Here is a 14,360-nt window from a genome sequence, read left to right as displayed (position 1 = left end):
GGTCCTGCATGGCCGCCGGACTCGCAATGCAAAACTTTCTGCTCTATACATTGAGGGTTGTATGGTACCTGACCGAGTCCTACATTTCCCAGCTATGTATCATCACATAGGTTCTGTTAGAAACTTACATTTAATTAAATCCCCCTGATGTTTTAGTTGCATTTACTAATATCTCATCTGCTCACCATGTGCTATTGACATTTGTAGTGGTTGCCTGAGAGCGCCAGGTATGATGTCCTATCCGGCAATCAGGAGAAAGCACTCGCTACTTTGAAACGTATTGCAACTGAGAATGGTGCTCCCATGCCTTTAGGGAAACTCATCTTATCCAGGCAGGTATGTACCCTGTACTATATATCAGATGACACAAGTGTGCGATTACAATGTTGTCAGTTACAGCAGCTAGAAGGCAGCACTTATAAGGCGGTAGTGGTTTTGGCTCTCCCACCCCCATAAAGCAGTGGTGCAGCACTTCTACAGCTGGTGATGCCATATGAATAACTTGTGCTATAGTCTGTTGATTTGATCCATGCTACATTTGATGATTTCCAAAACAGGTTAACATGAAAAGTAGCAGTAGTGTGATCTCTGCCACCCTATGATCTCCATTAGCCTTGTAAATATAGTTTAAAGGTTAAAAAAAAACAGAAGTTACAAATGTAACCATTTTTTTTATTATAGGAGGATCGAGGTAAAATACGTGACCTTTTCTCACCCCAGTTCAGACGTACAACTCTGTTGCTTTGGTTTATATGGTAAGTCCTTTAATAACACACATGTGCTGTAGCTGTGCGCTGTATGTTACATGATTTACTCTAAGAGTCCGAGTCACATGCATACACGGCCACGGTCTCTGTCTGAACCTGGCCTGCTGTGTTATTGGCTGTGGGCCTTTGGATGCAGCTACGTACAGCGACACACACGTAACTACAGTACTTAGTCACTCCCATTACTTCCAAAGAATGCCCACCAAATTCTACAGACCCTATATCCGATTCTGACCTGTGATTCTGAGCACTAACAGTCAGGACACATGCACAGACTCAGACTTAATACATTGCCCAATTGCATGCGGCATGAACACCGAATCCACTTCTGAATCAGTTGCCACATGTGCAAGTGCTACTTGCCCGCCTGCCGCATTACTGTACATATGTCCCGCCCACTTTACAGGAACTGCTCCTGTGGAATAAGTATGGCTTTGCTGCTCTAACAGGGAATGTACATGGTATAAATAGTGATTTATATTTTCAAATCCAGCCTTAAGGTGGCCATACATCAGAAAGACCTGCTAACAATCACCATTGTGTCCAACTTTCCTTCAACTCCCCGGCAGTCCTTGGTGGTTTTTGGACGCACAATGCACTCACAGTCTGTCATACAATCTGCCATACAATCCAGCTGCTGCATAATTGTATGATTAAAGCTTCATTCAAATGGGGGACTGGCCTACTTAGATCAAAAGGATAGGAGTACCAAAAATCCTGTTTTTAAATGTATTTTTTTAATATACAGGTTGCCAGCAACTACCAATCTGCTCACATCTGCTGTGTTATGTCATTATTAAATACCCCGAATGCAGCAATCCTCTGAAAACTGTTTTCAGAGTAGTGACAGAATTGAGCAAAAGGACGTCTACCGCTCTCTTCAGCTGCCCGCCCGTCTGCCGCTTGGAAACTTCTGTTGTTCCCAGCGTCTCCACTGCCATGGGCTGCCCGGAAGCTGCACCTCTCTTCTCTGCTAGATATAGAGAGGGAGTGTCACATGACCCCGGTTGTATGAGCCATCTAATGACAGATTGCATGTGCTTAAAAGCACATGCAATCTGCTCCCAATCCCAACGGATTGGACGTGTAGCACGTCAGATCAGAGGACCAATCTTTCAACTGCCTGGGGCCGACATCCCTTATTCTGATTGATGCGGACTTTACCGCGTTCTTACGGATAGCGTCTTTACGGCGTCTGCGCATGCGTGGAGAACGCTACGCGCATGTGCCACGCCTTGACTCGGTACCAGTTCGGACAAAGCCCGTCCAAAACTGGTCCCCGCAATCAGTCGGGAAATAGGGGCGTATTATGGGCGTCATGCGGAATGACACATGGGCGTAGTTTCAAAGTGGGCAAAACGGGGCGGAAACATGGGCGGACACGGGGGAGTACACTTATGTTGGGGGGCGTACATTCGGAAACCACTCCGAATGCACGCGAGCAAAAAGGGCTGAAATGTGCGGTGTCCACAAGTGTACTATTGCTTTGCGGACACCACTCGTTCATGCGGTAGGCGAACGTACGCCTAATGACTACAACCATTAACACCTGAACCCAATACAATCTACTCCTTTACTCATTACTCACTAATAGGACGCTTGTCAGTGCTTTAATTGAAACCATTGCTGCTTCAAGGAAACCTTAGTAATCCCCCACATATGCTGTACTTGTCCCACACTTAAAAACTGCTAACAATTGACATGACAGAATATTAATACTAGCAATACACATGTGTATTCGACATGTACTCATGAAACCACACATTTTGGGTAAAGTAAACACATTTATTTATATTCATGTCACACTCAATGCCACTGTCATGCAATGACCATAAAATTAAACATCAAAACTATAAACAACATGCCAGGAATGCAGCAAAATAAATAATAATAAAACACAAATATAATAGCACACAGATGGACTCCAGCACCTCCTATGTGCCACTGCACATGTAGCCAGTGGGAAATGAGGAGGCTGCTGGCCCTTCTACAGCAGGGCAAGCTGCACCTGACCATTCTCCAGCAGGGCACCCTACACCTGGCCCTTCTGCAGCAGGCCAACCTGCAGCTGGCTCATATGCACCATCAGCAGACTCATTTGGAACACAACCGGGGACTTCACCAGATAGTACCATGGCCATCACTTCAAGTACAGCTGACAGTAATGCCAGGCACAAGAGGGCAACAGGGGAACCACAAAGGACATATGAAGCAAGGGTTCTGGTTCCCCTCAGCACGTGATTGGACACAAGAAGCTGACACACACAGCACAATGGAAGATTTGGGAACACATAACGGTAGAGATTAATGCGGCCACAAGTTCATTTCCGACCACGTTTGGCCTTGGTAGGCTCCTTGGCCTGTGCAGCAGCTCTTCGGGGACGCCCAGATGCTGGGGCAGGTGGAGCAGATGATGTGGAGGGGTTGGCTGGTCTACCCCTCCTGCCAGCAGGGAGTGTTTCCGCTGGTAATGCACCAGAAACGGATGACATTAGGACCCTGTTGCTGGTAACCAGCTCCACCATAAGCTCATTATGGTGGAGGAGGAGATCATTTTGGCGGGTGGCTTGCTCGGCCAGCACCTGAGCACTTGCAGCCATGGCCTGATGTGACTCAGCCATGGCCTGCATGCTCCCAGCGATGGACTGCTGGGTGCTGACCAAGCTCGCCAGGATCTCCTCGGTCCTACGCATCCGTTCTGATGCGAAATCTCCCTGCTGGTTGATGTCCACAAGCACCTGGGCCAAGGCGGCCAAATCGGCTTGGCCCGATGCCTGCTGCTGCACAGGCCTACCTCTGGGGCCAGGTGGCACGGACTCCTCCACCTCCTGAGCAGAGTCCTCACCAAGCGGTGGGGTGTCTGTGGGAAAAGATAAACACAATTAGGAGACATTCTACGATAATTACTTGCACAAGTTTATGGCATGACCAATATTTACCTTCCAGAAAAGACGCAAACACTTCAGCTGGGGCCTCGCTATCCATCGTGCTCACCCCCCTGATCTCCTCAACTGAGATACAGCTCTCCGCCATCTCCTCCAGGGGGGTGAGCTCTAGCCCTGATGGCATGGGGCCGGCCCCAGATGTCTGGCTGTGGTCCCACCGCTTGGTCATCTTCCTCTTCAGGTTGGTTTTGAAGTCCTGCCACCTGCAATGTAAGTTGACATATTAATACATGTCACTCCCAATGTTAGCTGTTGCAGCCATTGCTATGTGCTACATATTACAACATGTGATTAATGTCCCATATATAATATTACATGCAACTATGATATCAACCGTTACAATACACATTCACAATCACCCTACTCTGACTCTCAAGGAAATAACATGGCAATAATGTATGTGTATCGTAACAACCTCATGTGCCATTTGCAAAATGCATATAAGCATCCATTAAATCATTACTTGGCTATTACTGGGCACATGTATGACAAAACAACTTGCCTCTTCTTCACATGGTCCGTCTCACGAACTTGTGGCGCAACTGCATTAATCTCTGCCGTTATCTGTTCCCAAATCTTCCATCGGCGTGTGTGTGTCAGCTTCTCGGATGGGCACTCTATCCAATCACGTGCTCGGGGAACCAGGATGGCCAGCTCCTGTGCTTCATATGCCTTGTTTTTTTTTGGTGGTTCGGCTGTTGCACTGGCTCGCCCCTTGCTACGTCCCTGGCCACGCCCCCTGGCACCAGTCGCTGCACTTGAAGTGCTGGCCATGGTACTACCTTGTGAAGTCCCCTGTTGTGTTCCAAACAAATCTGCTGATGGTGCAGATGAGCCAGCTGCAGGTTGGGCTGCTGCAGAAGGGCCAGGTGTTGGTTGCTCTGCTGTCCAATGGTCATGTGCAGCTTGGCCTGCTGTAGAAGGGCCAGCAGCCTCCTCATTACCCACTGCCTGCATGTGCAGTGGCACATAGGTGGTGCTGGAGTCCAGCTGGGCAAAAAGTTGCTGGAGCTCTGGGTCTAACTCTGGTTGGGAGCCAGACATGTTAGCAACAACATTGTCACCCTGTAATACACCTTTTTATACTGTTTGAGTATCCTGTTTGGCGGACATCAGCGGCAGCTGCGTTCCGTGCGTGAGCGTACGTCGCTGTTCTTTCGCGCCGCATACGGTGGCGGAAATTCCATTGTGGAAAACCTGGCGAAAGTTCTAAATGAAATACTGGTCACCAATTATAACATTGCATAGAATCTTCGGATACACCTGGGACTATTGCACAATACACATGCTATTTGCTAGCATTACATGACATTTGATTCATGACTACTGGCGTATGATGGCGTTTGATTGCAAGCTAAAAGTAGCCCATTCCCTTAGAGAATCCACGCCACAAGTCAGCCAATACTCATCTCTACTGTTATAGACAACACATGTGAGAGCCCAATAAATAGTGAGTTGCTGGTAGAATCAGTTGTCTCCAGATCACGACTTGTCAGGGTCTAAGGTAAGCTCTTCCATGCTCCTTGTAGATATGATATCCATTCACTATGTAAGTGTATGAAGGTATGCACCATTGCCTCACTGCCTACAGATTGTTGGGCCAGCAAAGTGTGTGTATCATTATTGCAACATGTCACATGTTCAATATTTCACTCACAGGTCTTAAACCTGTGTGGGTTCATCTATTGCAGGACAACATGTCACAGCAATAGATGAAATGTCTCATAGTACATGAAGTTGGCAAAAAATGCTGACACCTTTATCTGTGTGTTTTGGACGGTGTGTATTGAGTTCATATTATTGTGTCATCATTAGAGAGTCAAATGGATCTGCGTGATTACACGGGGCGGCCATCAATTGTACGTATAGAAGGCTACAAATCAGTTTGTAGTGGGATATGGCCATTATGTGCATAGGTGCATCAGTATTTATGTTCATTTCTTTATAGGTTGCAGAAGCTATTCTGCGCTACATGGAGAGGAGGCTAAGGGCACTTGCGGCTCTCCCCACTCGTCGCCCAAGGAGGCCAGGACGTGCTAGAATCTATCGCACACGGGTGACTCTGTTTGCTATGCCCGATGATGAGGTACTTACTAGGTACCGGTTACCCCCAAATGTAATTCTGGATCTGCTCAACCTAATTCAGAGCGATTTGGAACCTCTACACGGGATCACGACAGCAATTCCGCCTCACACACAGCTGCTGGCGGTGTTGCATTTCTGCGCCTCAGGATCGTTCCAACAAGTAGTGGCAGTACTTGCTGGAATATCTCAGCCGGCCTTCTGCCGAATCCTGAGGCGTGTGACGTCGGCCATGTTCAGGCGCAAGGGGCACTTCATGGCCATGACATTTGCCCCCGAGACCCTGGGCAGAAGCCAGCACGCCTTCCAACAAATTGCTGGCTTCCCTAATGTGATAGGGGCTGTGGATGGCACCCATGTACCATTTGTGCCTCCATCTCGAAGTGAGAAGATATATAGGAACCGCAAATTGTTCCACTCACTGAACGTGATGGTGGTATGTGGCCCATCCATGGAAATTCTCGCCTTCAACTCGAAGTTTCCCGGAAGTGCCCATGACTCGCATGTCATCCGACAAACCGGGATATGGCAAAGACTACAAGAGCTGGAAGGCCGTGATGCGTGGGTTCTGGGTGACTCCGGTTACCCATGTACGCCCTGGCTACTTACGCCGTACAGCTACCCAGCACCGGGCCCACAGGAGGCATTCAATGTGGCGCATGTTGCCACCAGGCAAGTGGTGGAGCGCTCAATTGGCCTTTTAAAAGGTCGATTTAGAGTGCTCCACCGCACTGGTGGTGACTTGCAATATGCGCCTGAAATGGTGTCGAGGATCGTGGGCCTGTGTGTATTTTTGCATAACATTGCTGTGCGGCGTGAGATACCCTTTGAGGAGTGGGAGGTACCATCTGAGCCGCAAGATCCGCCCATGCGCCCATCCCGCGCCCCTGAATGCCGGAGGGGATACCAGCTGCGGGACTCTGTGGCGCAAAGATATTTCAGGTACATGTTATTGAGTTGACCTAACACACCCATTTTAGTCACAATCACCCCTTCAAATAAGTCCAGTGTGTTAGTTGTCAGTGTTACAAACCGACCATTAGCCAGCCTGCCCTCCTAATGCCAAAGAAATAGGAGATATTTAGCATATGTGTTTGGTTTTGGGGGAAGTTCAATATAGGTGGGAATTATTATACCTTGGACAAGGCATCTAATGTGTTTGTTATATCTTCATTATTGTAGTTGATACTATCCCTGATGACTGGTGAGTACATTGATTTATTCTATAATGTGTAGGGGATTATTTCCTGTGTTGATGTATGATTTGTTTGCATATATATATATATATATATATATATATATATGATGTTGGAATTTATGCACATGTTTCAACATTTCAAGGAGCATGCAGCCAGGCAGCCAGGCAGGCAGGCAGGCAGGCAGGCAGGCAGGCAGGCAGGCAGGGCTGCTGTATAATGCTGGTTTCCGGATACCTGCAAGTGTGTGTATGTGTCTTTTACACATAAATGTACGCATACACATATATGCATAGAGTAAGTAATGCTAACTACAGCTATGCGTTGCTAAGCTATAGCACGCGTTGCTTGGCGGAGCGCGGGCTCATTGGATTTGCTAAGTGCATACACACTGTGTTTTATATATATCAGATTTGTTCATTCCCATACATCAACACTACGGTTTTGAAGGCATGCGAATTTGTCACCATTTGTGTTGGCGCAGAGACGCTGTTAATGTAAAAATGAACAATAAAGTTATTAACACAAATAACTGTGATCAACCAATGCCACCACCTGATTGGTTGATATATGCCATTGTCAACATGGCGGAGACACGGAGGGCAGAACCCTTCACGCATGAGGAGCTGCGAGTTCTTGTCTCCGTCATGGAGACAAGGCTGGGCCGTGCGGGGCCCTTCATAACCAACCGCCATAAGCGGAGGGCTTACGCTGCGGCAGGGCGCCGGATTTACGCCCGCACTCGGGTGCGTAGGTCCCTCGGGCAGCTGGAGAGGCGGTGGTCCGACCTCCGCAGGCGCCAGCCCCAGCTGCTGACACAACTAAGGGGCGAAATTGCGGAATGTGAGTATTTTAGCTATGAAATTTCGCACTTACAACATAGCATATATAAGCAATAAAATGTGTCTCATGATAAGTGGGTGTCCATGGGTTTAAAAGTCCATAGACTGTTATGTGTGCTTCTTCCTGGTTAACATGCAGTCATGAGGCTTTTATATGTAATGCCATAGCATTGAGGATTCTGATGCATACAATGTGCCCGATCTAATATGTGTTACACATTGATAAATGCCTGGGTTGTAATGTGGGAACAAATTACTAACCATCACATAATAATTTGAATGACACACTTTGGAGTCCATTAACAGTAAGGAGCTACTTTCCTGCATCGTTTGCCATCATTATCACCCTTCCATGTATGTCTTGTTTTGGATTAATAAATGTGCCACAATGAGCCAACATTGACCATGATGTTTTTTTCTACCACACAGCACGAGCCCGAGCCCGACAGGCCCGTGAACAGGCGGAGGCAGGCCTGGCCCAGGACGAGGGCCAACACCCCGAGGAGGAGGTGCCGGCAAGGGTGGAGGAGGAGGAAGTTGGCCAGGAGCAAATGGTGGAGGAGGAGGTGGAGGAGGAGTTTGTGGCGGAGGAGGAGGAGTTTGTGGCGGAGGAGGAGGTGTTGGTGGCGGAGGAGGAGGAGGAGGAGGTGGAGGAGGAGGTGGTGGTGGTGGTGGAGGAGGAGTTGGAGGAGGAGGTGGAGGAGGAGGTGGAGGAGGAGGAGGTGGAGGAGGAGGAGGTGGAGGAGGTGGAGGAGGAGGTGGAGGAGGAGTTGCAGGAGGAGGATGTTGTGCCCGAGGAGATGGCAGAGGAGGGGGCTGAGGAGGCCACAGTTGCCCCGGACACCTCCAATTCAGAGGGGGAGGAGGCGTGCCAGGCACCGGAGTCGGCGCAGATCGGTATGTTGACATAATGCATAATTCATGAAGTAGTTGTACTGGTATTTGTTTTTTAGCACTGTTGATTACAAATTTTGGGCCCATACTAATCATATAGACCCCAAAGTGGGTAGCTACAGATACAGGTACGGGTTAGATGGGGTGTCCAAGGCATACCTTTCATCCAGGACACCTCTGAATTACACAGGTTTGTGGGATGGGTTGGAGGTCCATTTTGACTGCCACATAACCGTTGTAGTTAAACTGGATCCTGGAGTAAAGGGATGAGTGGATCATTTGTGGCTTAAATTCACCTGCTGCAAGCGTGGATTATGACCCATCAAATAGTGGAATCTATATTGTTGGTGAATGTTATTTATAAACTCTAGGATGTATGCTATAAATGGAGTATGGCCCGGCCTACCTTGGAATGGAGTCAGAAGTTGCCAGTGTCCCAGGAGCCTCCTCTACCTAAACACCCCCTGTACTTCAGTTTTTTTTTTGCCCGTCACAGAATTGTAGGTTGGTTTAGACAGAATTATGAATTTGAGGATGTGTACTGTGCATTCCTTACATTTGCATAACTCCCATGCCACGAACCATCACTGAACTTATAGACTGAGCAGATTGTGACAAGTTCTTATTGACGGAGCCCATGACCTGCTTGTCATTGGTTAGTCATGGGTGGGTTGTGACTGAGAAGAAACAATATGACTGTTATGTCTTCTGCAGAGTAAAGTGTATAGGCCACAAAATACAGTATGTAGTAAATAACTTAGCATGTATGTATATATGTGTCATATCTATTTATCTATGTGTGTCTCTATCTCTCTACATCATGGGTCCTCAAAGTGCGGCCCTCCAGATGTTGTGAAACTACAAATGCCGCCATGCCTTGCCACAGTTTTAACACTTCCTTATAGCAAAACTGTGGCAAGGCATGCTGGGATTTGTAGTTTCCCAACATCTGGAGGGCCGCAGTTTGAGGACCCATGCTCTACATAGATATATATATATATATATATATATATATATACACACATGTCACCTAGCATTTGTGCAATTTATGTCGCAGGATGTGAAATGTATGCAAGAATAACATGACTAATTGTTGCCCCTTTGACATGCCCACAGATGACACCACACCGGCAGATGAGGGTGTGCATGGGGCCCTCCGGCGACTGGAGCACCAGCTGCAGCTGGCGCAAGCACACCTGCAGGACCTGAAGGACCTGCTTCTTTAATTTCTTATTTACTTTTTTTATATTTATGTTAATTGGGTCGTTAATAAAATTCTTTATGCAAGTTCACAGTTGTTGGTTTTATTTGCACTTTAAATAGTATATGTGTAGATTGTTTATAATCTTTTACACAGGGTGTAATACAAAGCATTGCACTTACATTGCTGTAAGGGTTAATGTGTGCAATGCATGTGTTAGGCATGCTTGTAAGGATATATTGGAATCTAATTGATTCCATTTCCAAATAAGCAGTTTTTTATGAGGATAGGTAATTGAATAAGTGGGTCATGTGATGTCTTGCAGAAGATACTTCATAGTGGGTTGTTTGGCGTAAATACTCCGCTTACGTGCGGTAGCACCGCTTGGCTCCCGGTCGGATGCGGTATTCCCGAGCATACTCTGTAATACTCTGTAATACCGTGCCGAATCGGAGTGTTTCTCCCGCACACGCATGGTTTGTATGTCGTCCGTAAACACGCCCTGTTCTTAAAGAGTGAGTCCGTCCGAATGCGGAGGACACGTGGGCGTTTCTACGGACGATGGCCGCACGCGGCAAAACACCGTGGCGTGCGGACCGCTCCGTAAGAATGCGGGAATTTCCGCACAGATCAGGATTGTGTGCACTCTAATACCCCTTTCACATTGCACTTTTAAACCGGTATATTGCCGTTTTTTTCCCATTTTAAAACGTTTAAGGCTGCAATGTGAAAGTGCCATAGTTGATTTACCGGTTAAAGATAACCGGTATTTCAACACGGTTAAAAAGCAGAGTCCTACACGTTTTAAAGCCATTTTTTAGGCAGTGTGAATGGCTCTATTTCAATGGCTTGAAACGTGTCCCTTGGGGGTTAAACGGGTTGAATTTTGAATGGTATTAAATGATTTGATTTTTAAAAGGGTTTTCACCTGCAATGTGAAAGGTCTCAAGGCTCAGACCCGTTTTAAAGTCCCATTTAAGAATACCGTGTCATTACCCATTTCTGCAATGTGAAAGCAGTATTACATATACATGACCCCATATGTACAAAAGTTTTTTGCATTCAGTTTAACACTAAAGATAAAGTAGGTGTTATTCCATCTTGCAGGTTTTCCAATGCCTTTTCGTACTATGGGTTGGTTCTTTTAACAACAGAGTTGTTCCAAGCTGGAGATGTATGCAGTGGTAAGTAGTAAATAACTTCTTCGTGTTTCTTTTTTTTTCATTATTGTTATACTGATTGTAATAGAAACAGTCTACAATAATAAGAGGAAATAAAGGAGGTGGGGGATGGGGCACAGAATAAGCAGGGGCAAGGCCTATACAGATCCTACATCTGTGTAACTTAAGTGACTTATCCAAGGCTTTGGGCCTTATTCTGGTTCACTCTCAGAGGCAAATTCCTTCTCAAATGGACAAAAATCATGTTCACTGCAGGGGGGCAGATGTAACATGTGCAGAGAGAATTAGACTTAGATGAGTTATTTTGTTTCTGTGCAGAGAAAATACTGACTGCTTTATTTCTACACTGCAATATAGATCTCACTTTGAAGAAAAACCCCACCCAAATGTAACTCTCTCTGCACATGTTATATCTGCCCCACCTGCAGTGCACATGGTTTTGTCCATTTGAGAAGGAATTTGCCTCTGAGAGTGAATCAGAATAAGGCCCTTTTTGTGGAAACAAATGACTACAGCTAAAGGAACCATAACTTTATGGGAATATCTAGAGATCACAGGTGCCCTGGCTGTATAAGACAGTGGTTCCCAAACTCGGTCCTCAGGACCCCACACAGTTCATGTATTCCAGGTCAACCTACAGGTGCACTCATTACTAATTTTTAAAGATCCACAGGTGGAGATAATTATTTCACTTGATTCTGTGCGGAGACATGGAAAACATGCACAGTGTGGGGTCCTGAGGACCGACTTTGAGAACCTGTGGTCTATGATTTCGGCATTTTATGGTTGATATTTCATATAAGAAAGTTGCGGTATCACTAATGCGCAGCGCTCTTCTATACACAATGTCTGTATGGTACAATGCAGCTACCGGCTATCTGTATATCATTTTTTTGTACAAAAAGTAACCCTCCTAGTCACGCTCATAATATTCTGTATGTTCCTCTATGATAGTTTCCATTCTATGACACTTTAACAGGGACGTGCAGTCAGGGGAGGCAGGGGAGGCAGAGCCTCCCCTGTCACAATGATGAAAATAATAAAAAGAAGATATTTATATATCTTCTTTTACTATTTTCATCATTTCTACCTCTCCGGCTGCCTCCCACTGCTGCATGTGAGAGTGGGAGGCAGCGGGAGAGGTGCCTCCCGCTGTTACCATTAAAACACCGGGCAGCGGGGGGCGGGTAGGGGTGGGCAGGGGGCAGGGCGCAGCAATGGGCTGTAAAAGCCCATTGAAAATGAATGGGGAAGCGGCACTTATACTGATGCCGCAATGACAGCGGCACCAGTATAAACGCACGCCCCCAGATGTGATTGGGCCAGCAGATCCAGTGCTGGATCCGCTGTCCAATCACACATGCAGCAGCGCGGAGTTCGGCCAGCGACTCTGCCGCCGGGTCCCCCGCCCTGCTCGCCCGCTCCCCGATGTGCCCACTGCCCAGCATCAGTACCCCGTACGGTGCCATAAAAACCTCCTCCTCCGCGTTATAGGAAGTAGATTTGGGACAACATAGCAAGGACACATCCGCCCTCACCTGACGTCACTCCCGGGTGCTTACTACTGAGGAGAATAGTGCAGCGGCTGCTGCCTTGCCTTAAGTGACAGGAAGAGATCCGAAAAGTGCTTGGACGTCGGGACTCGGGAGGTCAGGGGGGTTGATGGTGGCGAACAGTATACATGGACTGTCTGCCTTTGTGTCTACCCTATGACCCATGCGCAGCAATTGAATCCCCCCCCCTCCTCTGGTGCGGTGAGTCAGCAGCAGGTGAGTGTGCGGAACCCAAGGTGATAGAGTAGTACAGTATGTGACCGCTCCGGCTGGTGTTATACAGCAGCCCCTTATGGTGTGAGTACACTGCAGGGGAAATCTGATACATGGATCCCAGTGATTGTGTGAGAGACTGCGGGTCATATCCCATTCCCACCGAGCCACAGAGTGATACCTGGTGGCTTGTTATTATTTATGTGTCGGGCAGCAGGATTCTCCAATCAGTATTTGTAGGACTGCAGCATATGTCATTGCTACTATGGTGCACAATGGGTATATAGAGTGTGTGATGTACCCAGGCCCCAGTAGCCAGTATAACTGTAATGTGCCCCGAGGTGGCCTGACCCTTAAATTAGCCAGTGGCAGGCCCCACCTCAAAAGCTGCTCCTGCTTTTACCACCATCAGCATTATTTACTTGTCTGGAGAGGTCCAGCAGCGCTCTGCTGTCCTGAGCCAGCCTTATGTTGGGTAGTATAATTTTGATGCAAGATAATTTTATACCAGTGTAATTTATTATACTTAGCGCTTTGCTTTGTTCTGGTTACCTCTGTGCCATCTACATAAGATGGAAGCTGTACACATGGACAGTAACCCATCCAATAAGCTGATGAGGGAACGGCTGTAAAATGCAAGAGCTATAATTGTGGTTTATCATTATTAAACATATGTGGCTGTGACAGGCAGGCAGCTTTCGTGTTCCAACAAGCACACCTCATTGCTAGCCCACGGCATCATCATGGGTATGGTTCATCATCCCATCATCAGCCCCCTTTTTCTCCGCGCAAAACCCTACTACAAATTAGGGGGGGGGGAGGGGAGAGGGCGCGAAACATGCCCTTGCTCCGGGCACTGTGGCACCTAGCTACACCACTGGTCGCATATACCGGCGGCCGCTGCATATGTAGCACCGCCGGGGGGGGGGGGGGGGGGGGTGTGTGTGTGGGGGAGGGGGTATGGTGGTGAGGTCAGTGCCTCCCCAGGCAATGACCTCACCGCACGTCACTGCACTTTAACACCTGGAAGTGCTGCATGTTCACAGTAACATTGTTACAGTAAGGCAAACATGGTTGCTGGAGACTTTATAAACTCTATAAAAGAAGTATGAAGGGGACAAGACCCCTCTACATAAATACTGTTATCAACTCCCTTCTTAGGATACACTAGTAGCTGGGTATTATTGTTAATCCATATATTCAAATAATGTTATCTTGCATCACAGTTTGTGGCTGTGCCATTTACTCATGTTCTGTTTTCTTACTTGGGCAGTTTCCAGTCGGAGGAAAGCAGTCAAGCCAAAATGCAGTCTATCCTGTGAATATTTAACTGCTGAAGATTATAAAGATTTATTATGGACCACACTATCAGAATTCCCTGGTCAGTACAGAAATAATAGTCCTTTATTTACAGTACAAAGTACACATAAGGTTGGTTATGTATAAGATAGAGGCAAAACTAGCATTGGTGTAGCAGGTGCAGTGT

The 14,360-nt window shown here is 47.1% G+C and overlaps 1 protein-coding gene across 1 annotated transcript in view; it reads left to right on the top strand.

Annotated features, from left to right (window-relative positions):
* SVOP (SV2 related protein) overlaps window positions 1–14,360 on the top strand; it is a 51,739-nt gene that overhangs the window by 25,005 nt on the left and 12,374 nt on the right. Inside the window, exons 9-12 of the mRNA XM_083145907.1 lie at window positions 208–336; window positions 682–755; window positions 11,035–11,111; window positions 14,148–14,255. Coding sequence (XP_083002033.1) covers window positions 208–336; window positions 682–755; window positions 11,035–11,111; window positions 14,148–14,255 — 388 coding nt within the window. The remainder of the gene's footprint in view (window positions 1–207; window positions 337–681; window positions 756–11,034; window positions 11,112–14,147; window positions 14,256–14,360) is intronic.

This window comes from Crinia signifera, chromosome 1, assembly GCF_055691185.1.
Source record: "Crinia signifera chromosome 1, ASM5569118v1, whole genome shotgun sequence".
Taxonomy (NCBI): Eukaryota; Metazoa; Chordata; class Amphibia; order Anura; family Myobatrachidae; genus Crinia; species Crinia signifera.
Note: the sequence above shows the minus strand (reverse complement) of the source record. Positions and strands in the feature narration are given on the sequence as shown.